Raw genomic sequence first — 24,695 nt, 5'->3', positions numbered from 1 at the left:
AAACGAAAAGTCGAAACATTTCATTTCAGCAATTCCAATTGTTTTTCTTTCTCAGCTGAAGCTGTTTGCTGAAATTGACCCAAATTCATGAATAGTTTTGATCAACCCAATTTTTCAGCGAAAAAAGGATTCACCTGAAAATTTTCACCCAGCTTTAGGTGTAAGAAAGAGGAGAATTTGGCCCACTCTCTGGCTCAGCAGGGTAACCCCTTGTACTCCTTGGTCTGAGAGAGGTATGAAACATTACCACTAATAAACAAGATGCATTCCTATCTTAGGAACAAATCTTGGGAGTTCCACCTCATCTCTTGGCCTTGATGCCACACAAAAGTTGTACCACTTTAACGTCACTGATATAGTTAGTGGTATAGTGTGGATGCAGTTATACTATTACAAAAAATGGCTTATGCCAATATAGCTTATTCCTGTACTGTCCACATTACGGGTTGTACCAGCATAACTATTTTGGCAAAAACACCCCCCCTAACTGAAATAGTTCTCTTAGTACACAAATCACCTGACACAGTTTTAGCCTCGGACGGCTGGCCGCAGTCATAGTCCCAGTCCCAGGATTTGGATTGTATTAACAGTCATGTCAATGTTAATAGCTTTTAAAAGCCAGAAGGGATCGCTAATAACGTCTAATCTGATCTTGTGTATAACACAAGGCAGAGAATTTCATGCCGCCTTCCTGCCTCCCGTACTAGAAACACTGCTGTACAGAGTTACAACAACCATACACCCATTGTAAGTGGGGCTCTGAAGCAGCTGCACAAGCTCCTGCCAGGTGAACTACAGGGAAAGCAATTCTATTTCTGCCAGCACTGTCCTGGGATTTGAACCCAGGATCTCTAGCAGTCTAAGGAGGGTGGTGAAGCACTGGAATGGGTTCCCTAGGGAGGTGGTGGAAGCTCCTTCCTTAGAGGTTCTTAAGGTCAGGCTTAACAAAGCCCTGGCTGGGATGATTTAGTTGGGGTTGGTCCTGCTTTGAGCAGGGGGTTGGACTAGATACCTCCTGAGGTCCCTTCCAACCCTGAGATTCTATGATTCTATGATTAAACTTTCCCCCTGGGGGCCAGCCTGGCTGAATAAAAATCAGGCTTGTCAATGGGGTGTCTGTAAATTCCACACCGTTATACTCCTGCTGTGGTATGTACTTGGCAACTTGGACTTGATGAGAACCTAATCTGGACAGTTATTCAGGGGTCCATGCTCCATGAACAGGGTGACACATGAATGTCAAGGAACATGCAAGTTGCTACCGGCACCCATCACGCCAGTGCCACACAAGGAATCAAGCAGGCATAAGAAATGCCATGTTGCTGAGCGATATACATAGGGGTACAGTACAGTAGAATGGCAGGTACATTGCCAAGGTTGAGCACGCTGCGAGCATGGAAGATGCTCACACCTGTGGGACAGCTTTCTGAGCCTTGTCGGATAGCCATGCAAAATCTGCTCGTGTCAGTGGCCAGGAGGATGTCCAGCACTAAATGCAACACCTGTTACTGGGTGGCTAGGCTCCAAAAATGCTGTTCTGATGTGTATATAAAATAACCACGTTACCAGTTTTTGCAAACAGCTCGACGCTGCATGTTGCTGGGAAACAGCGTTGTGCAATTCCTATTGCTCTCTTGAGTTTTGAACCAAGCTCTTGCATGAAAGCACAAGTTGGGTCATCCCCCTGCACTCTCCTCGCCATTCCCAGGGTTTGTGCCAAATCCCAACTCTAGTTTAACCACTGGCAAAACTCCCGGTGGTTTCACTCAGGGCTTGGCAGCCAAACATGCATCCATTGGAGTCAGTGGTGAAACTCACGTCAGTTTACACGGGAGTAGAGGCATGCCTTTGGCCTTTTGTAAATGGAAATGTGTGAGCTCTGTAAAGTAACTGTCGGATTCCCCACCACCTTTGCCCCTTGTGCAGTCATTTTCACGTGCACTATATCAAAAAGGGAGCGCTCTGACACGGACTTTACGCTCACTTAGTGTGCACAGGTGAAACTGACGATGCAGAGTGCAAGGCACTGGACAGTTAGGCTTGAATGAATTCACTTGGGTTACTGCAGATTTGCTGTGGGATAATTGAGATCAGAATCAAGCCCTTGTTCCAACCTCACTTTCAAACAGCTCCTCAGCTGGCGTAAATGAGTGTGTCTCCATTTACGTCAGTGAAGCGATGTTGATTTACATCAGTGGGGGCTCTGACCCAGCAAACGCTCGTGCTCTGGGGGAAGAGGGAATGTAATGATGGCTGTGCGATGTATTATAAAGAAACATCAATAACATTCAGCCATACTTAAGAACCTTAATACCCTCTTGCCGTGACATGCTCTCTTGCAAGAAAGAAAATGCTTCATGTAGCTCAACGCTCATCCTTAGTTTCCTAAGTGTAAGACTCCCAGCAAAACACCAGCAGGGGTCCGTCTTTATTTATAGCAGGAAAACGTAATGCTTGTGAAATGTGCCATATTGACTTAGCTGTCCGAAATGCTGATCAGCTGGAGCTCCCGTTGCTTTTGGCTGGAGCTGTGGATGCTCAGTCGTTCTGCAAATTAGACCCCACTCTTTGCAGAAAAAGGCTCAGTGGTTAACCTGTAGCGCAGGCAAAATTACCAGTGAACAGAAATTGGACTTTACCTGTCAGTCAGGAGTGCTGGAATAGGTCCAGAGCTGATAGAACACAGGTCACTAGCAGTGCAGGTTGTTGGCCAGTGTGGTCTTGTTATTTATTTGCATTAGTGTAACACTTACGAGCCCCAGTCATGGGACAGGACCCTACTGTGTTAGGTGCTGTACAAACACTTAACAAAAAGACGGTCCCTGCCCCAAGGAACTTGCAACTGAAGTATAAGACAAGAGACAACAGGTGGATACAGGCAGATGGGGGAGTTTAAAGAAACAGTGAGACAATACTGGTGATAGGGAGCGGTCACAACACAACACCAACTGCTGGTGGGGATGAAATCTCAGTGAAGTGAGAGTGAACCTCAAGGGAGTCATAAAGCCAGATCCAGCAGCTGCACCGATGTCCACTAGCTGAGGGTGACATTTTCAAGAGCACCTATGTGAATTAAGATCCCCTGATTTTCAAAGATACTTAGGCTCCTAAGCACCTATGTCACTTAGAATAGATAGATCGATATACATTACTAATCTTCTTCTTTATATTGTACCCTAAACACCTTTGAGAATCCGGGACTAAGCCCCTTAAAGTTGTAATATAAAACCGACTTCAGTGAGAGCTGAATACGGCCATAAAAACGTCTAGTTGCTAACGGAGAGAAGGAGATGTCCCAACCACGCGGCTTTGAAGTAAGATGTTGCACAGCGTTCACACTCGTAATTAAAACCCTTGTAGATTCCTTTGAATTATTTTGCATTAACGAGTTCTGTGCAGGGAAAAAAAAGACAAAGCGAGGGGGGATGATCATTGAGTAACAGAGATAATTTCCTTCCATGAACGCTGACAAGGGATGTCTGTGTTTTTACCCACTTCAAAGGTGTGTTTAAGGGGGTTGAAAAAGGTGAGTTGCTGCAAGGCAAAACCAAGCCCGTAAACAGTCTTAATGAATTAACTAGCCTCAACCAAGCCCAGCCCTGCAATCGTATATAAGGGGAAGCCACAGCTTCCATCTCAGAGGGGGCTCAGTCTCGTTTCTCTCTCTTTCTCTCTCTTCTCTCATCCTGCATCACACCCTTTGGTTTCTTCTTTCCGACAGGTCACCATGAACAGGAAGTTCAGTTCTAAGTCTGGGAGCGGGGCTAGGGGTTTCAGTGGACGCTCTGCAACCACCACTATCACTTCCAGTGGCAACAGAGCTGGCTTCAGTTCCGCTTCTTTGTCTCGCGTTGGGAGAAGAAGCGGAGGGTACAGTGGTGGTTTTGGCAGCAGGAGCCTCCATAGCCTGGGCGGAAACAAAAGCACTTCCATCCGCATAGGGGGTGGAGGCTTCCGGAGTGTGGGACTTGGATTCGGTGGTGGTGGCAGCTTTGGTGGTGGTGGATTTGGTGGTGCTGGTTATGGTGGTGGTGGTGGATTTGGTGGCAGCAGTGGATTTTCCTCTAGTGGGTATGTCAGTGGAGGATACGGGGTTGGTGGGGGATACGGTGGCGGAGGCTTTGGTGGTGGCAGAGCTGGTCCTGTTTGGTCTCCTGGCGGCATCCAGCAAGTCACCGTGAACCCCAACCTCCTGGCGCCCCTCAACATCGAAATTGACCCGGAGGTCCAGAAAGTGAAAGTGCAGGAAAGGGAGCAGATCAAGACCCTCAACAACAAATTTGCATCGTTCATCGACAAGGTGAGACCAACAATTCAACGTCTCAGGCACGAGGAATCCAACAGCATGGGAGACGTCCATGTTCTGCAGAAGAAGAAGGTGTTAATTAGTCCTTTTGGATGTTGGCCTTGAAGAACACATCTCGAGGCAGCATCCTGGTTAGGAGTTAGTTCCTTATTCCATTTTTACTCATTCCTTACTCATGCAACCTATTACTGATGTCAAGTAAGGACTGACTGAAAAACTAAGTAAGGGTCCTAGGTTTGGGTTGGACATGAATGCATTAAATGATGTGCAATAACTAGGAGTTATTTGCAATGTCTATGCCAAGCACATTTTTTCCCAGATGTTTATAACAGTACAAATAAAACTTAATCTCTTTCTTTCTCTCTCTCTTTTCCATCCCCCCTGCCTCCCATCTGTCTCCCTCTATCTCCATAGTTGTATTTCATACATTTTTGCCTCCACAACACAGCGGCTGGCTTTTATGGATCTGAATCTTAGCTGTAGCGGACTGGATTTGACAAGATACTTAAATGTGGGCGTAATTGCACGATGATGCATCAAGCATGTGAGTCAGCCCGTGGATTTTAATGGGACTTCTCACATGATTAAATTTATATGTGCTCCTAAGTATCTTGCTGAATCAGGTCTAAAGTGACTTCAATGTACTTACTATGTGGTTTAATAAAGTTATCTATCTATCTATCTAATTATTATTATTTTATTTATTATGCAGCTATTTGGGGATAACCAACTTCCTTATTATACTTTATCTTAATTTTTCCTTGAAAATGCCAGAGTGGAATATTCTACCTCTTTGCTTAGCACTTATATAGGGCCAGATCCTTAGCCGTTGTAAATCAGCAGCTATTGTAAACTGACTCCCATTACTAGAGCCAAAGCTTCATCTGGCATTAATTAGTGTATCTCCATGGCCTTCAATGGAGCTAAGTTGATTCACACCAGCTGAGGAGCTGGTCCATCAATGGTCCAATGTGACAGCTTCCCCTCTCTTCTTGATTCCAAAAGAAGAACCAGGAAGGATTTCTGCTTCATCTCTCTTAGTGGGAGTAATTCTATCAACTAACTTCAATGTAGCCGAGCCTGATTTACACCTGTATAACTAACAGCAGAGTCTGGCCCAATGCCATAGGGATATTGTCCAACAATTAACATCCTCTTGCCTGTTGGGTTTCAGGTTCGATTCCTGGAGCAGCAGAATAAGGTGCTGGAGACCAAATGGGACCTCTTGCAGCAGCAGGGCACAGTCACTAAGATCCCCATCGACCCTCTTTTTGATGCATATATCAATAATCTGAGGCGGAAGCTAGATAGCCTAGTGACTGACAGAGGTCAGCTAGATGGAGAGCTGAGGAACATGCAAGATCTCGTGGAAGATTTCAGAAAGAAGTAAGTCAGAAAGACCAGCCTGAGAAATGTAATGGTTTTGTTGCCTTTCCGTGGCATGGATTTCTGGTTGTGGTTCATGCGGGAGCTATTTTCATTCCTACTAAAATACCAAGAGCTTTTAAATCATGTAATTACAGGATAATCAAATCTGCTCTGCTTTCAGGACAATTCTCATGGCTATAATTAACATAATAAGCAATGTTTGCCTTGAACCGTATACAGATTTTATGGTATGCTCATCAACCTTGGAAAAAATTATTTGTATAGCATAGGAAATCTATCTATCCAATGATATATTTATTTTATATCATATTATCTTATCTTACACTTCTAACATGCTCATCACTGTAGTATCTTTTAGTACAATTTGGGTGCCTAACTCCATGTAAACTCTTGGAAATCTCAGTCTTAATCACCAAGATAAACATAATCTTGGCTTGAAGATGATAAAGGGGACACACTCATGATGTAATAGCAAAACTATGGTACTGATCCAAAAAACACAGCAATGCTCCAGGTCCAAACTACTGTTGTATTGAGTTAAGAGTGTAATGTGTTGAATACTATCTCTGGTCCATTGCAACAAAGTATTACATTGGAGGCTTCACAGTTAGCAGTCATCATCCAAATGACGTTGCCAGAGATTAGCATTGTATGTAAGAACCTGGCAGCCACATGCCTTGCACCACGGCTTACGACTTTTTCCTCATAGTTGAGAAGGTAGAATTCAAACATATCTCTTTACCCAACAGATTTGAAGAGGAAGTCCACAGGCGCACATCTGCAGAAAATGAATTTGTGGTGCTCAAAAAGGTGGGCAATGCATCTCTCTCTCTTGCTTTCTGTTATTATTCTATAGCTATCTGAGAATAAGGCAGCAGACTGTTGCAGATGTTTAGAATTGTAGACACTGAACAAGCAATAATGAAAAAGATAATACTGCAAAGAGAAATTCCTCTGTATTATAACTTCTGTTAAAATCCAGGACAAATCCATCCTGTGTCCTGAAGTTGGTAACCACAGTTGTTGCATTAATTTAAGCATCTTATTTATTGCATTGTCATTTCGGGGGCGGGGGGGAAGGGGGAGGGATTGTATTTTTCTTGAAAGAAATGACAAAGAAAAATTGGCCATGCTTAATATTAATGTCTCTTTTAAATATTTATTCGTTAATAATTTTAATAAATAGATTATTGTCGTTTGTTATGGAGTCCAACAGACCAATAGGTTGCTTATAACACCATCAACCAAAGTGCTTATAACCACCAACAATACATGTCTGTAACACACTTATAACATCTGTTAACCATTTATAAACAGAACCTTAGTGGAAAATGCAGCCAAAACATTTAAAAGGCCAAATTCAGCTCTCAGTTACATCAGCGTGAATCTGCAGCAACTGAGACCCCAATCCTCAATGGTCTTTTGGTACCAAACTCAAAGGAAATACAACTCCACTCCTAGGCCTGAGTCATTTGCACAAAGACCCCTTTACACTGCTTTAGCAGGCCAGACTGGTGTAAAACAGCTTTGGGTTGTGCCTTCACTGCAGTGTTAGCTCTAGGTACGACTCGGGTGTTGCCCCAACCCGATTCCTGTCCCCACACACACAAATCTCTAGCTCGAGTTAAGCGGCGTAATGCAGTGGGGACTCAGATACAGGCTACAGCTCTGGGTTGGTTCAGTGTTGCTTCCAGGGTGGCTGCTCTCACTCGAGCTAGTAATTTGAGCAGAGTAACTCGCAGGGCTGCCCAGAGGGGTGGGGCAAGTGGGGCAATTTGCCCTAGGCCCCCACAAGAATATAGTGTTCTATAGTATTGCAACTTTTTTTATAGAAGGGGCCCCCAAAATTGCTTTGCCCCAGGCCCCCTGAATCCTCTGGGTGGCCCTGGTAACTTGAGACAACTTTTGCAGAGAAAACAAACTCCTGAGTGTAAACAGGATCAGACTCATACACAATATCTCTTGCCCTCGGTAGCGTTGTCCCAACATTTAATGCGTTTTTTCAGGAAGTGGATGTTGCCTACATGAAAAAAATGGAACTTCAAGCAAAAGTGGATTCCCTCATCGATGAGATAAACTTCCTGCGAGCTGTCTATGAAGCGGTAAGGCTCCTAATTCAGAGGCTCCTTCCCATATTGCTCTTTTCCCAATGACAATGTTGTAACTGGAAGACCCGTCACATTTTTCTCTGCTTTATGTATGCACGATGCAACTCCTGGAAGGAGTGAGGTCACTAGTGGAATACTATGTCCAGTGCTGTGTTACCTACAGGAACTAGCTCAGATGCAAGGACAGATGAGAGACACCAACGTCATCCTGCAAATGGACAACAGCCGAGATTTGGACCTGAACAGCATCATTGCCGAGGTCAAAGCTCAGTATGAAGACATTGCTAACAGGAGCCGGGCTGAGGCGGAGGCTTGGTACCAAAGTAGGGTGAGTCATCGTGCTGCTATGGAGCATATAAGAGTAGATTGAGAATTCTCCCCATAGGTCGCTGTGACCCAGTGCTTTGAATCCATAGCACGCAAAGCACTTGGCAGAAGAATGTCAGCTTCATTATCGCCATTTCACAGATGGGGAAACTGAGGCAGCAGAGTGGAAAAGTGACCTGCCCAAAGTCAGCCAGGAGATCCGTGTCAGCGCTAGGCATAGAACCCAGTTCTACTGGTTAATTTAACCACAAAATGATCCGTCTTCACCATCGTGAATAATAATAATGCCTAGCGTAGGGAACTGTACCTTTAAGAGTTTAGTCTCCTGAGGGCTGCAGTACCTTGGTCTAATTTCAGTTGTTGGGTTTAATGAATGTTGAGTGTGGCTGGTGGCCTGCGATATATAGGACGTAAGGCTAGATGCTTTTGTGGTCCTTTCTAGTCTTAAACTCTGTGACTCTATAAATCTGAGAGGCTCTGGCAAGACCCAATTGGAACTGGTGTATCACCAGCTAGCTCTTATCCATAGCTTTTCATCCATACATTACATAGGGCTTGATAATAGATGGGGAAACTGAGGCACAGGTAGGTCAAATGCCTTGCCCAAGGTCCCACAGCAAGGCAGTGGCAGAGATGGAAATAGAACCAAGTTCTCAGCCACTCTCTTATGTCCTCAATGACAATAGCTCTGTCAGTCTAGTACACTTAGGGTGACCGGAGAGCAAATGTGAAAAATCAGGATGGGGGTGAGGGGTAATAGGAGCCTATATAAGAAAAAGACCCAAAAATCAGGACTGTCCCTATAAAATCGGGACATCTGGTCACCCTAAGTACACGGTAACTACACGCCAGTTTTTCCAGTGGAGGTTACCCATGGCGCTCCTCAGCATATCAAGCCATCCTAATCCCATCAGCCTCAACTTCCACAGCTGTGCTCTCATTTTCTGGGGTCAAAGTAGGATTCCCTTGGAATGTCCTTACGTGATCCCTGTGGATAAGTGACGGGACCCATATGGATTTTCCATCCCACTTAATTCATATATTAATGTGTCAGTCATAGCACTGCTTAGTAACACCTCAGCTGCAAGCAGAGGACCTCACCCTCCCTGATTGAACTAACCTCGTTATCTCCAGCCAGATTCTTGCCTGCATATTTATACCTGCCTCTGGAAATTTCCATTACATGCTTCTGACGAAGTGGGTATTCACCCACGAAAGCTTATGCTCCAATACATCTGGTAGTCTTAACGGTGCCACAGGACTCTCTGTTGCTTTTTACAGATCCAGACTAACACGGCTCCCCCTCTGATGCTTAGTAACTGTTATTAAAGTATTTGTTCACGTGGGGCCTAAAAGTGTGCTAGATGCATTATGAAACAAACATAAATACTGTTTGGAGAAATTCCAATGGAACCATAGTCCTTTGGACTATTCCATTCAGCCAAAATCAAACCACTTCACAAAATCAGGTCAAGTTCACCCGAATTTCGTTTTGGAAGAAAAGCGAGGGGGGAAAAGTTTGAAGATGGTCAGACTGAAACATTTCAATTATTTTTTCCTGGTGAAAGGGCTTTTCATTTCAATTTTTAAAATGATATGATATATTACAAAAGAAACAGTTGGAAATCAAGATGAAATGTTTGGATTTTTCAGAAACAAATGTTTCAATCATCCCCAAACAATATTTTTTTTGGAATTTGCCTTGATGGAGAATTACAAATTTTGAAACCTCAAATTTTTCATGAAATGGAGCTTCCATCCGCTGCCCAACTGTCATAAAGACAGAGGATACAATTTTCAAAACTTTCAATGATCACTGATAAAGTTTGCGGATGACGCAAACTGGGGGAGTGGTAAATAACGAAGAGGAGAGGTCACTGATTCAGATGGTTGGGTAAACTGAGCGTAAGCAAACAGGTGTTTTAATGTGGCTAAATGTAAATCTATATGTGATGCTGACAGACCTCAGTTGTCAGCGGGCGGGATCGAACCGGGGGTCTCTGGAGTTTAGTGCATGAGCTAAAAGCCATATGGCCAGGGCCGATGCAAGGATGTTTTGCACCCTAGGTGAAACTTCCACCTTGTGCCCTCCCCCCCCATACCCCTGCCCTGAGGCGCCCCCCCCCGCGGCAGCTCTCCACCCCCCTCTGCCCTGAGGCCCCCCCCATCACAGCTCACCCCTGCTCTGTGCACGAGCACCCCGAGCACGCCGTGGCCGCTTCACTTCTCCCGCCTCCCAGGCTTGCGGCACCTAAGCTGATTGGCGCCGCAAGCCTGGGAGGCGGGAGAAGTGAAGCGGCCACGGCGTGCTCGGGGAGGAGTCGGGGCAGGGGTGAGCTGGGGTGGGGAGTTCCCCTGCGTGCCGCCCCCCCCTTACTTGCTGCAGGCAGCCCTCCCTGCGTCCCCCTGCCCCAGCTCCCTCTGCCTAAATGCCAGCAGCGACTGGGGTGGCTGAAGATCCGGCCGCTGCGGTCACTGCTGAAGAAAATGGTGCCCCCCCAAATACTAGCGCCCTAGTCGACCGCCTAGGTCGCCTAAATGGTTGCACCGGCCCTGCATATGGCCCTTAGCTAAGACTGTAGAGGAGACTCATTAACTCTCTCTCTCTCTCTAAGTGGTCTCAATGCCACTAGATGGGACAGAACACCCCACTCAGAAGGTGTGTGGGTTACATATACATCTGGGAATAAAAATGCAGGCCATACTTACAGGCTGGGGGACTCTATCCTGGGAAGCAGTGACTTGGGAAAGGATTTGGGGATTGCGGCGGATAAGCAGCTAAACATGAGCTCCCAGTGCAATGCTGTGGGCAAAAGAGCTAACGTGATCCTGGGATGCATAAAGAAGGGAATCATGAGTAGGAGTAGAGAGTTTATTTTAACTCTGTATTTGGCACTGGCGGGATCACTGCTGGGATACGGTGTCCAGTTCTTGTGCCTGCAATTCAAGAAGGATGCTGATAAATTGGGGAGGGTTCAGAGAAGAGCCACGAGAATGATTGAAGGATTCCATGCCTTATAGGCACTCAATCTATTTAGTTTAACAAAGAGAAGATTACGGGGTGACCTGATCACAGTCGATAAATACCTTCACAGGGAACAAATATTTAACGATGGGCTCTTCAGTCTAGCAGAGGAAGGTATAACATGATCCAATGGCTGGAAGTTGGAGCTAGACAAATTCAGAATAGAAATAAGGCATACATTGTTAACGGTGAGTGTAATTAACTATTAATACAATTTACCAAGGGTGGTGGTGGATTCTCCATCCCTGACAATTTTAAAATCAAGATTGGATGTTTTTTCTGAAAGATCTGCTCTAGGAATTATTTGAGGGGAAGTTCTGTGACCTCTGCTATAGAAGAAGTCAGACTAGATGATCACAGTGGTCCCTACTGGCGGTAGAATCTATGACTCTATGATCTGAACATCTCACACACATTGGTAAACGTTTCCTTTGATATTATGCTGACAGCTGGTTAGAAGAAACTGCATTTTTTTCCCATCTCCCCCTAGTTCCTCTTCCAATTTATTTATTTATTTTAAAGATGAAAAAAATAGAAAAATGTCAAAATTTAGATAATTTTCAACAGCATAAAAAAAATCATCCACTGGTAGAAAAACAGAGGGGAAATTGCATTCAAGTTTTTCCCAATTTGAAATTGGGAAATTGGAAATTTGAAACATGTCTTCAACTCCAGGTATGAAAATCTTTTCTAATGACCTTATGGCTTGTATCTTTCAGTATCAAGAGCTTCAGGTCACGGCCACGACACACGGTGAAGACCTGAAGGTCACCAGGAACGAGATCGCTGAAGTGAGCCGGGTGATCCAGAGGCTGAAAGCTGAAATAGATAGTGTGAAAAAACAGGTGGGAAAGACCTTAATTATGGAATCGACATGATTTGTGGTGTTTATTACATACCATGTTAATGAGCTCTGTAACCTTGTGAGTGATACTTACTCTCTGCGTTGCCAACTCTTGTGACATCTGGTGTTTTTCTTAAAGCCCCGGCTCTCGAAGTCTAGTTATGTCTTGAGAATCTCTACTTCTATTTGTTTATTTACTTATTTTGTTTTTTAACTAAGTTTCTAGCTCTCATGATTGCAGAGTAAAGCTTGGAAATGAGTCTCCATCATGTCATAAAGGTTCAAAAACCTGGACATACAATTTTTTTTTTTGATTTGAAAGCCAGTCTTACGATTTTGGGGGAGCTAACTCTTGATTTTTGAATGCTTGGATTAGAAATACTGGTTTTCTGGTATGTAAAGAACTGCTAAAGTCAAAGGATTCTGTTTAAGCTCTCTGGGCCAAGTCCTCGTCTGATAAAAATTGATGTAGCTAGGTATACTTGGGTCCTGCCTTAGGGCAGAGACCTGGACTAGATGACCTCTTAAGGTTCCTTCCAGCCCTACATTTCTGTGGTTTTTTGACTCATTGAAATCAATCGAGCTGCACTGATTTATACCAGCTGAGGATGTGGCCAATTATATTTAAGTGCAAAACTCTTCTGACATTTCAAGGCATCTTGGAATAGTCACAGGTATCTCAAACAGTGCTGTCTGGCATTCTGGAAGGAATGTGGTATGGAGTAAAATACACTCTCCTCCATGATCCGGATTGGTATATGACACCATTAAAAACCAATAATAAACAGCAGAACTCCTGGAAACTGCATAATTCAGTCAGTTATATATGCAGGATCTGACCCATACAACAGCAAGGAATGTAGGGTAAACCTTTCGAAAGCACCTAAAGGCAAAAATTTCCAAAGTGTCTGAGTAAATTAGAACTTTAAGTCTCATTTTCAAAAGTGGCTTAGGCACTTACAGAGGCATTTTCAAATGAGCCCAGGTGCCTAACCCTTATTGAAATCAATGGAAGTTAGGAGTGTATGTACCTTTTTGGACCTGGGCCTACATCCCTTTTGAAAATGGGACTTAGGTTCCTAAATCAGGTGCTTTTGAGAATTTTATCTATAGTGCTTTCTATCTTAAGGGTATGTCTACACTTACTGTAGATTGGTGCTGTAGCAATCAATCCACTGGGGGTCGATTTAGTGGGTCTAGTGAAGACCCGCTAAATCGACCGCAGATTGCCCTCCCATCAACTCTGGTTCTCCACCAGAAACAGAAAAAAAAAATTGGAGATATACCTATCTCCTAGAACTGGAAGGGACCTTGAAAGGTCATCAAGTCCAGCCCCCTGCCTTCACTAGCAGGACCAAGTATTGATTTTTGCCCCAGATCCCTAAATGGCCCCCTCAAGGATTGAACTCACAACTCTGGATTTAGCAGGCTAATGCTCAAACCACTGAGCTATCCCTTGGCAAGCATAAGGTAAATTGACGGGAGAGTTTCTCCTGTTGACCCAGCACGATGTAGACACTGCAATAAGTCGACCTAAGCTACGTCGACTCCAGCTACATTATTCATCTAGCTGGAGTTTGCATAACTTAGGTTGACTTAACCCCGTAGTGTAGACCTGCCCTAAGAATTTCAATGGAACCACTCCCAGTAGTTAGCCTTCTGTTTGCAGGTGTTTCTCTGTCAGGACTTTGGAGAGGAACAAAAATGGTTAAAGAGTTGGGTGCTCATGTCCGTCCTTCTATACTGTGAAGAGAGAAAGAAATCCAAGGGGCTAGAAATTCACTAACTACATAGCTTGCCCTTTGGGTGACACTGGCTGCTGGACACTCAGGCCTGGTCTACACTAGGATTTTACATCAGTATAACTGCATCTCTCCAGGGTGTGAAAAATCCACCCCCTTGAGAGATGTAGCTATTCTGACCTAACCACCGATGTAGACAGCACTGGATTGATGGAGGAATTCTTTCATCAACCAAGCTACCACCTCTCGGAGAGGTGGATTAACTACCGCGACAGGAGAACCCCTCCCATCGGCACAGGTTGCGTCTACACTGAAGCGCTACAGCGGAACAACTATGCCGCTTTAGGGTTTTAAGTGTAGACATACTCTTAGGTTTATTAATTCAAACCTTTCTTTGACCCAAAAGCATGCCTTATGATTTCAATTATTACTAAAGCAACGAATGACAGATATCCAGAAAAAAGACAATGGCCAGTTGCCTCCTCTTGTGGCGTAGGTGGGTCATGCTGGATTTCTTCTATGTACCTCCGACTACCCCTTACGGTCCACCACATTTTAGACACATCCAAATAACATATCCGTCAGTTCTCTTTCAATCACCATCAAGTACAGTATTACGGGTTTTATGCAACACCTACAATACACCTGCGCAAGCTTCGGTTTGCAGGACGTTTGCTGCCCACGCTGTTTTCATCTGATTATTGCTCTTTTCCAGTTGGTTGGTTACCACTGGTCATGCACACGTGACTACACTCTGATTACACAGGTTACTACACTCTTTACTCGATATCATGGACTTTCTCCTGTTTTCCTCTGACTGCCTCTCGGCAGCAGATATTTTATATCCATGGTGGCCCAATTTAGGCACATCCTATGATCAAAACATCACCTACATAGCAACCTATAAAACATCACTTAAGCAAGGTTATATAATAAACAACTCCAAAGCCAAACAAAGAGTAGGTGAGTCAGCATAAGTATCACCTCCAGACTCATTCCGCAGACACGAATGAGCCTGGTCACAATTCCCAATACTAGACTCTCATGATTTGTCCCTTACAGATTGCTGGGCTGCAAACGGCCATTGCCGATGCTGAGCAACGCGGGGAGCTGGCCCTCAAAGACGCCCGGGGTAAGCTCGCTGATCTTCAGAACGCCCTTCAGACCACCAAGGATGAACTGGCTCGTTTGCTGCGGGAGTACCAGGAGCTGATGAACGTCAAGCTGGCCCTGGATATTGAGATTGCCACCTACAGGAAACTGCTGGAGGGAGAAGAGTGCAGGTAGGTGCAATACACAAATAGTGTATGGTAATTATGGGGCCAGATCCTCAGCTGGAATAAATCAGCAAAGTTTCTGTCTATGAGGCTGAGTTGCTTCCAGATTAACTCCCCACATTCCCTGTTCCACTGGTGTCTTCCCAATGAAAGTCCTGGCAGAGAACATTGGCCCTCTGACTCTAGTTCCAATGATCATGAGCGGCTGGGCTCTTATGAAAATTTTGGGTGTGGAGCCCTTGAAAATCTGCCCCTGAGATCTTTTGCAAATGTTGTCATAATTAGTGTGAATGAGAATCAGACCCCTTGTCCTTTTGGGAAGCATTTAAGCCCTCTACATTTCAAAGTTTAGTAATTGTATTATAGTGATTTATGGGGTGATTTATATGAATTACTTTTCTTTCCCCAACAGGATGTCTGGAGAATATGCTGATCCTGTGAGCATCTGTAAGTATCTCAAGGATTCACCTTCATTTGTCAGAATTAGAGCTGGTCTGAAAATAAAGGGGTGTGCGTATTTTTGATATTTTGGCCAGAATAGCAAAAAACTAAATATTTCAGCCAAAACCTGAAGAAATTCAATTCAGAAATGCCACCATAATGCCTCAGGGGAGTTGTAGTTTGGGTGCCTCAAACATCCATTTTCCTGTATAGGCTGGGTTCCCTGGTTGGACTACATTTCCCATGATGCACCATGGTCTCATCTCTTGGTGAACAGAGGCTGTGCATGAGGAAGTCCTTGGCCATGGTGCATCATGGGAGCTGTAGCCCAGCTATGGAGCTTGGTCCATAGAGGGGAATGGGGATATGAGGCACACGTCCGAATTACAACTCCCATGAGGCATTTCAGCAGCAATTCTGAATTTGAATATTTTGGTTTTCAGGTATATGGTTTTTCAAAGAAAAATGGCAATTTTCCAAGGAGAAAATTTATTTGGTCAAAACCCCAAATTTCCATCAAAAAACAGTGGCAGATAATTTTTAACCAGCTTAACTAGATGTAACACCAGAATTTGTCTCTCTTTGGGAATCACAAGCTGCTCCCTGAATAACCAGAGGGATGTTTTTCTTGCAGCTGTGGTCAGCAGCACCACCAGCGTAGCTGGCAGCGGTGGCGGAGTTGGAAGCGGATATGTCCTTGGTGGAGGAGGTGGAGGTCGTGGAAGTGGCCTCAGTCTTGGTGGCGGTGGAGGTGGTCTCGGGCTTGGAATTGGCAGCGGGAGTGGTTTTGGAATTGGTGGTAAAGGTGGGATCAGTGTCGGTGGAAGTGGGATTGGTTTAGGAGGAAGCAGTTTTGGCTACGGAGGGGGGGTCACCTCTGGAGGGGGAAGCAGCTCTAGCATAAAATATGTCTCGACATCCTCTTCATCAAGCAAAAAATTAATTAGATAAAATGGAAAAACTCAACTCTGAATTAACCCAGGTTTTTGCTGCTTGGTGACGGGAACTCCCACCCCACCTTTCAACATTCACGGGGAAAAATCCCCCTTATCCTGGGACAAAATTTTGCCCTCAGTTGCACTGAAGTCAACAGGTCTGAATGGGAGTAACTGAGAGAGTAGAGTTGGCATCTGACCCATTGTTCATTGGGAAACTGAGATAACTGTAGCAGCGTTGATATATTTTCCCTATAGCTTTGCCTCATTCAGGACTTGGCTCTGTTGTCAACTGCACCAATTTTACTCCAGTGTAATGACTGGGGGCCTGATTCTCCTCTCCCTTATGTTTGTCCTGCACTGGTGTAAATCCATCACGTCCGATTCTCCGTTGCCCTGCCGTGGTGCGATATGTGTGTGAGACTCCCCGTAAATAACTGCGCAGGGTGCAGGATAGCAGAGAATCAGGCCCGTTGACTTCAGTAGACGAACTCCTGAGTTATGCCAGTGTAAGTGAAATCAGAATCAGGCCCTACATTTTCAGCGTTCTGGTTGCTGTGGATGTCCACGGTTATTTCCACACTCATGAAGTAACCGTGGGTTTTTCCACTCCGCCACTGTCTCCTGAATTTCACTGCATCAGCTCACAGATGGTTCAGGGCTTGATCAGGACAAGAAATATGGTTCATTGTACTGGCTTTCTGCAGAGGGCATGAATCCCACCCATTTACCATCATGAACATTAATAGAGGCCATGAGTCAACACATCTCTCCTACTTTTTTTCCCACTCCTGTGTGATGTTCATAAAATGTAACAGCGTTGCCTTGTTCTTCGCTCGTTGTTAAAGGACCTGCGGCTTTTCGCTCTGTGCATCACCAATAAACTGCATTGTGTCATTAACATCATGCGGCTGAGTTTTTAAGCTAGGCCGTTGCCTTAAACTGCTGGTTGGGTTAGTCTTTCGTTGCACGGCGGTAGCTTAGAATTAGGGCATGTCTACACTTACTTCTGGAGCGATCGATCCAGTGAGGGTTGATTTATCGCGTCTAGTGAAGACACAATGAATCGACCGCCGAGCGGTCTCTGTTGCCTCCAGTACTCCATTGGAGTGAGAAGCATAGGGGGAGCGTCAGCAGTCGACCTACTGCAGTGAAGATACCTCCACTGGAGGTAGCATGGGTATTATCTGTCACAATGATAAAAATCAAATTCTGCCAAGCCCACTGATAAACTGTGATCAAGTCACACCTTCACCTTCTCTACATTACCCGCTGGATTGATGGGCAGCGATCGATCCAGCAGGGGTCGATTTATCATGTCTAGTCTAGACGCAATAAATCGGCCGCCCAGCCCTCTCCCGTCGACTCCAGTACTCCACCAGGAGTGCGTCAGCCATTGACTTACTGCAGTGAAGACACTGCAGCAAGTAGATCCAAGTACGTCGGCTTCAGCTACGTTATTCACGTGGCTGGAGTTGCATAACTTAGATCGATTTCCCACCCTCCCCCCCAGTGTAGACCAGGCCCTTGTTAAGCTAAATAAATTTGACTCCCTCTAGTCTATCATGGTAAGGCATGTGTTCCAATTGTTTAATCATTCTCCGAACCCCCTCCAATTTATCACCATCCTCCTTGAACTGTGAGAACCCAGAACTGGACCCAGTAATTTTGCAGTGATCGCAACCAGTGCCAAACAGAGGTAAAACAACCGCTCTACTCCTACTGTGTATGCCCCCTGTTTGTCTTTTTGCTCTGTATTTGTACAGCACCTAGCACAGCGGGGTGTTGCTCTGAGTGGTACCATTCCTGCAATACTGCATCTAATAACGTGCGTAGAAGTGGTGGAGTGAGTCACGGCGCCATCTAGTGGCTCTTCCCACAGAGAGACTAAATGCCAGGCTCAGCTGTTTGAAGCCTGTGCGATGGTTGGATCTGAAGAACAAGTGTCCTATCCCCGGCGTGAAGCCGTCATAGGCCCACTGCAGGCAGGTGGGGTTCACAGCCACTCTGTTCCCTCGGTGTTTCTGGGTCAGAGAGAGCAGCTTTATTATGGAATAGGTACAAAAGGAATGATATTCTCCCTGCATGGCCGCCTACTCCAATACTGCACATCAGCCTCTAAGAGCCGTACTGAAGCTAAACTCTCCTGCTTTTACAGGAAAGACGGATACTCTTTTGGTTACAGCATTAGCCTGTAGCACAGAGGTGGGCAAATTATGGCCCACGGGCCACATCCGGCCCACGGGACTGTCTTGCCTGGCCTCTGAGCCCCCGGCTGGGGAGGCTAGCCCTCGGCCCCTCCCCAGCTGTTCCCCCTCCCCTGAAGCTATGCCGCTGTGTGGGCAGAGCAGCTTGTGCCCGCCCACCTCTCAGGCTTTCCAGTAAGCCTGTCCTGCCACTCTGAGCAGCATAGTAAGAGGGTAGGGGACAGGGAGCAGGGGAGGTTGGATAGGGGGGTGAGGTCCTGGGAAGGGGCGGTCAGGAGACAAGGAGTATGTGTGGGGGAGGGTTGGATTGGGGTTGGGGTCCTGGGGGGTGGGGGATCCTGGGAGGGGGCAGTCAGGGGCCAAGGAGCAGGGGTTGGGTTGGGGTGGGGTCCCGGGAGGCAGGGTGTCATGAGAGGGGCGATCAGGGGCCAAGGAGCAGGGGGTGTTGGATGGGTCGGGGGTTCTGAGGGGGGACAGTCAGGGGGCGGGAAGTGGGAGGGGGCAGAGAGGGGGCAGGGGCCAGGCTGTTTGGGGAGACACAGCCTTCCCTACCCGGCCCTCCATACCATTTCACAACCCCTATGTGGCCTCGGGCCAAAAAGTTTGCCCGCCTCTGCTGTAGCAGAAGAGGCTTTTAGGCGTAGGTGTAGTTTGACTTCCATATTTGGGGAGGGCAGTGGCCCTCCAGCCAGGCCAATGAAGCTGTGCATAGGGGGCAAATTCCGCCTCTCCCCAGAGTGTGCGGGGCTGGGCCTGCCATGGGGTCACCTGCCCCGGTGTGTGTTTGGTCTCACACAGGAACCTGGGGGAGGGAAGGGGGGGCTAATGGAAGCCATGGCTGGAAACCACCCAGCCTCTAGGGCTTTGGGGCAGGGCCGGGCCGCCCCACTCCCGCGTGTGAGTTTCCCATTGACTCAGAGCCAGATCCGCGCTCGGTCACATGGTGCCGCTGGGCCCCCTCCCTGCATGGCATCTGGCGGAGCCGAGCCTGTCAGGTGACCTCCGAGACTGGACGAGCTGCGAGCTGTGCCCAGTGGGGAGAGGCAGGAGCAACAGCTGGGCGGGGAGACTGAGGCTAAGGGGTGGAGCCTGCCAAGGGAGGGGGCTCATGACTCGAGCTGTTCGGTGGGCGGCCAAACCTTTAAATTGTGTCCCCCCCCGCCAACATCCCCCACCTCCGTCCATGCTTTGAAGTACTCCTCGCTCTGCCACAGACTTCCTGTGCAGCCTTGAGCAAGTCACTTAATCTCTCTGGGAGCCAGTTCCCCATCTGTTAACTGGAGATAATGATGCTTCCTTTGGGTGTTGGGATTGTAAACGCTCTGGAGCGGGGATTGTCTCCTACTATATATACATGTAATGACTAGCACAATACAGCTCTCTATAAAATTACGGTCTCTAGGTGTTCATGTCATAGAAATAATAACTAAAGCTACGCTATGTTAATGTGATCCACAGGTGACTGTGGGTTTCGGGGCCTCACCTGTGCTTGGATCCACAGAGGAGATGAGTCTCTTACAGCCCTGTCTAGAAAGCTGTAGCTACTTGTCTTTAGCTCCAGAGGTGTCTGGTTTAATCCTTGGTATGTTGGCAAACGTAGCAGCCGTCATATTAACAAGGCACAACTTTTTCAAAACAATAGGGGACCAAACTGTCTCCTTCAGTGGCAGAACCCTGCAGTGAAGGAGAAGCGGGGAAGGAGGTGCACTGGGTGGACTGCATTACACTTGGAAAGGCCAGGAGAATCACAGTGGCTAGGGATTTCAAAGCTGACAGGGGGATGCAGCCATGCAACTCCCCCTGAAATTTCTTATTCAGCACGGAAAATCTCGGTCAATGTCTCAAGGCAATATGGACGAGCTATTGCTCTCCATTCACCCCCCTGCTGCTAGGCTGGGGAGATCTGGCCCACCAGCTAGTAAGTCGGCATCGCTCCATTGACTTTTAAGGAGCTATGCTGTTCCATACCATCGGAGACTCTGCCACGATTAGTTTAGCCCGGAGAAGATACTGGAGACTGCAAAGATAAGAACGACCATACTGTGTCAGACCAAAGGTTCATTTAGCCCAGTATCCTGTCTTCCAACAGTGGCCAATGCCAGGTGCCCCAGAGGAAATGAACAGATCAGGTAATCATCAAGTGATCCATCCCCTGTCACCCATTCCCAACTTCTGGCAAACAGAGGCTAGGCACGCTATCCCTGCCCATCCTGGCTAATAGCCATTGATGGACCTATCCTCCATGAATTTATCTAGTTCTTTTTTGAACCCTGTTATAGTCTTGGCCTTCACAACATCCTCTGGCAAGGAGTTCCACAGGTTGACTGTCCATTGTGTGAAAAAATACTTCCTTTTGTTTGTTTGTTTTAAACCTGCTGCCTATTAATTTCATTTGGTGCTTCCTAGTTCCTGTGTTAAGAGAAGGAGTAAATAACACTTTCTTATTTATTTTCTCCACACCAGTCATGATTTTATAGACCTCGATCATATCCCTCCTTAGTCGTCTCTTTTCCAAGCTGAAAAGTCCCAGTCTTATTAATCTCTCCTCATATGGCAACCGTTCCATATCGCTAATAATTTTGTTGCCCTTTTCTGAACCTTTTCCAATTCCAATATCTCTTTTTTTGAGATGGGGCGACCAGATCTAGCCAGGGCTGAGGAGCCAAGCACTCCACTGTCGTCTTTGCTTGAGGATTTGTTTTGTTAGCTTCAATGATTCATTTGTTTTGTTCCCATGTTGCTGCTGCCTCTAAATAAACTTCGCCATCTAGCGCTTTGAGCTGGCTCTTGCTGAATGGATTGTGGCTGGTTCACTGGGTTACTTAGAGTTGAGTAAGACACGCCGAGGCGGGGTGTCAGCCCAGGAGCACCCATCCTCACAAGTGCTGGAGGCACCATGCAAGTGCACCACTAGCTGGAGACGACTGGTTTTGTTGCTAGCAAATTGATGACAACACAGACAAAGTGGATTCCCATCCCTCCTAAAAGATTCAGATGTGCATCAGCTGGCACCACCTGGTGGAAAAAAAGGGAACTTGCTCAGTCGTGGCAAAAACGGAACTCTGATCATTACGGCTCTTTGGTCACGAGCGCTCCCAAGATCTGGAGATGCTTGAGTGCTCTCTGCCTTCCAAAGGAACACAGATAAAAATGATTCCTTTGTGCTCCCTCTCCCTTTCTCCTGGGCCTCTTTCCAAAACTCCTGACGGGGAAGAATTCAGCAGAGATTATCTTTGCAGCCAAAACAATAAATAATTTTTAAAAAGGAGCGCTTGCTCAGGCATGTAAACAAAATACTCCATCAACTGAATCCAAATAGATGGAGACGATCTGGTGCATTTTAACACTAGAAAAACTGTCCCCAATATTAAACAACACACGAAAAGAATCTGGACAGCTCTTGGGAGGGGGAAGTCATGCCAAGATGCCATAGCATTTAAAGCCAGAAGGGATCATCCTTAAACCACCTTCACGCTCCCCTAATCTATGGCCTCATCTGTACCAAGCCGGGCACCCACACCTACCGCAGCACAAGTAAGAGCTGCCTGAGGGTTGCATCATCAGCTTGTGGCTCTGAGGAATCATTTGGGCAGCATAGAGATTGCCTGGCCACAACTTTCTTTCATGGCCTCCTCCACCACTGTAACTGAGTGTAATTTTCCCCAGCCATGCCCCCTGATCTGGCTGCCAGGGTGGATGTGAGTTAGGACTTGCTGGGATTGCTCCACACCTGCAGCTGCTTTGCACAAGGATCTGGATCTGCTGGCTTCAGGACAAGGATGTCCTAGTGTAGTTGAGGAACTGGCACCGATTGTTAGCTGAGGCTAAGGAACACTCAGCTCATTTGAGGTGAGGAATAAGCCTTTATTTACCTTCTGGATTGTGAGCGTTTAGGATGTGTGTGAGTCATGTTTTCAAGGTTTCCGCTACAATTACAAAGGCTAGAAATGGACAAAAACAATAGAGAGCAAGCAGAGGTTCTCATATGTTCACATGACTCCAGGAGCTGGGGCTTTAGGAAAAACATCAGCTCTCTCGAGACTCACAATAGAAACCACAAGACTTGGCAAGGCTAAAGCCTACAGAAATCTCTGAAGTTACTCTGGACTGACAAAAACACAAATGAGATCAGAATACAACTCTTTTTCTCATCCCAGTGCACAGCATGTTCAAGCAACTTTGCATTGCAGTATGGTTGTTTTCTACTTTTTGGGCACAGAGCCATGGATTCTTCCCATGCAAGTTTTTAGAGATATCCCCGCAGAATATGTTTTCATATTAACATGATATGTCAAAAATGCCAACCTCTGTGTCTGTTGCATCACTGGAGAGAGAAGAGACGTTTGTTCCTTCTGTCCACACCCATGTTGTTAAGATATATGAGAGAGAAAACATGTAGACCCAGACTGGCTCCAGGTGGATCATCCCCCATCCCAGAATAAAATCCAGTTGTTCAGGTTTGGAACTGCGTTAGTTATGGCTGAGTCCAAGCAGGGCTTTAAAACAGCCAGGAATTCGTTCACTCCTGCTTTTCCATGTGTGGGCGTGACGGGTAGCGCTGTTGCAGTTACGCTAATCCTCGAATTTCCTTCTTCACACTGTAAATTAGTCTTTTGTTGTTTGGGGGAAGCAATGTTCCCGTTGGAGAGGATTGGCTTATTGAGAGGTATTTAGGGGGTTACATATCTTCTGAAATGATTGGCATTGATCGCTATTGGAGACCGGATAGCAGACAAGAGAGATTGTTGCTTTACAGCCCTGTGATTGATATTATCTTTTTCGCTAGAGCAAAAAAAAAAAAATGGGGAAAAATCTCTCCCTTTTCTGAACATTTTAAATGCCAAAATTCTAGAGGCAGAAATTTCACTGACATTTTCCTTGACTTTTTCAAATTTCAGAAATTAGCCAAAAAAATTTTTTTTTCTAAGGGGGCCACCAGAAGTAATCAGCTTGCAGTGGGAATTGGGTGCTTAGTTGCTCTTTGTGCCTTTGAAAATCTGACCCACAGTCAGACAATACACTCTGTGTTTCGTCTCCTTTATTATTGTCTTTTTCTCAGACATAATTTGGACTGAATATATAATAAAATAGTTAATACAGTCCAAATTTAACAATCATATTCGGTCCTTAGTGGTAACATTTTTCTTCTACAGCTCTTGATGGGATTTACAAAGGAAGGGATGCATTATTATCTCAATTTTACAGATGGGGGAACTGAGGCACAGAGCATTGATATGGTCTCACGTAACGCCAGTGGCACAGCTGGGAAATAGAATCCCAGGGTGAAATTGTGCCTCATTGAAGTCAGTTGCAAAACTCCCACCAATTTCCATGGAGCTGGGATTTCACCACAGAAGTCCTGATTTTTAGTCCAGTGTCCTAGTCACTGGTTGTCCAAGACCTTGCGTTTTTACTAGTGTCTGAAAAGAATATAGGGATTAGCCATGTTTGATCCTATGCAGACCTGAGGCCTGATTTTTGCACTAAGCCAGTGATACTCAGACCTCCGTGGTTCAGGAGCCAAATTAGCAATCAACATTACCCAAAAGAACCACAATCGTGTGAATTCATATTTAAACAGTATGACAGGGAAAATGTTTAGATAACTTATTTGCTGTGAGGATATATATATATATAACTTAGTGGAAGTTGATAATTTAATTGGTTAATAACATAATAAAAGCATCCTGATTGGTTAATAATTAAATCCCTGGTTTAATATCATGTGCTGCAGGAGACGCATTAAAGCCACAGTCTTGGTATCACGGCACTGGGCAAGATTTAAAAATAAATAGATGCACTTGACAGAGAGTGACCTGCATTAATGAGATGGAGGCTGCACAGCCCCCAGGTTACTCTCGCATAGTGGCAGGGATGAGCCCAAAGAGGAGAAAACGTAGCCAAGTATCTCATTAGCACAGTGTCTGAACTCTTCAGGCATGTTCATTCTCAGCCCACACCACACACTTACTCTGTGCCCTAGTGAGTCAGAGGGTGGGTGGAGGGTTTGCGATTTATCATAGTCCCTCTTAGGGTATGTCTACACTGCAGCCGGCTGTGTGATTGCAGCATGAGCTGGCAATGGCCCAGGCTA

General features: G+C 45.9%; 1 protein-coding gene across 1 annotated transcript; it reads left to right on the top strand.

Moving 5' to 3' along the window:
- Window positions 1-3,727: 3,727 nt before the first annotated feature.
- On the top strand, window positions 3,728-16,410 carry LOC120390885 (keratin, type II cytoskeletal 5-like). The gene is made up of 9 exons (XM_039513841.1): window positions 3,728-4,300; window positions 5,481-5,692; window positions 6,445-6,505; window positions 7,702-7,797; window positions 7,967-8,131; window positions 11,875-12,000; window positions 14,804-15,024; window positions 15,431-15,465; window positions 16,094-16,410. The coding sequence occupies exons 1-9, from the start codon at window positions 3,728-3,730 to the stop codon at window positions 16,408-16,410; spliced, it is 1,806 nt and encodes a 601-aa protein (XP_039369775.1).
- Window positions 16,411-24,695: the final 8,285 nt, after the last annotated feature.

The sequence above is a fragment of the Mauremys reevesii genome, linkage group 25, assembly GCF_016161935.1.
Source record: "Mauremys reevesii isolate NIE-2019 linkage group 25, ASM1616193v1, whole genome shotgun sequence".
NCBI lineage: Eukaryota > Metazoa > Chordata > Testudines > Geoemydidae > Mauremys > Mauremys reevesii.
This window is presented reverse-complemented; position numbering and strand designations above follow the sequence as displayed.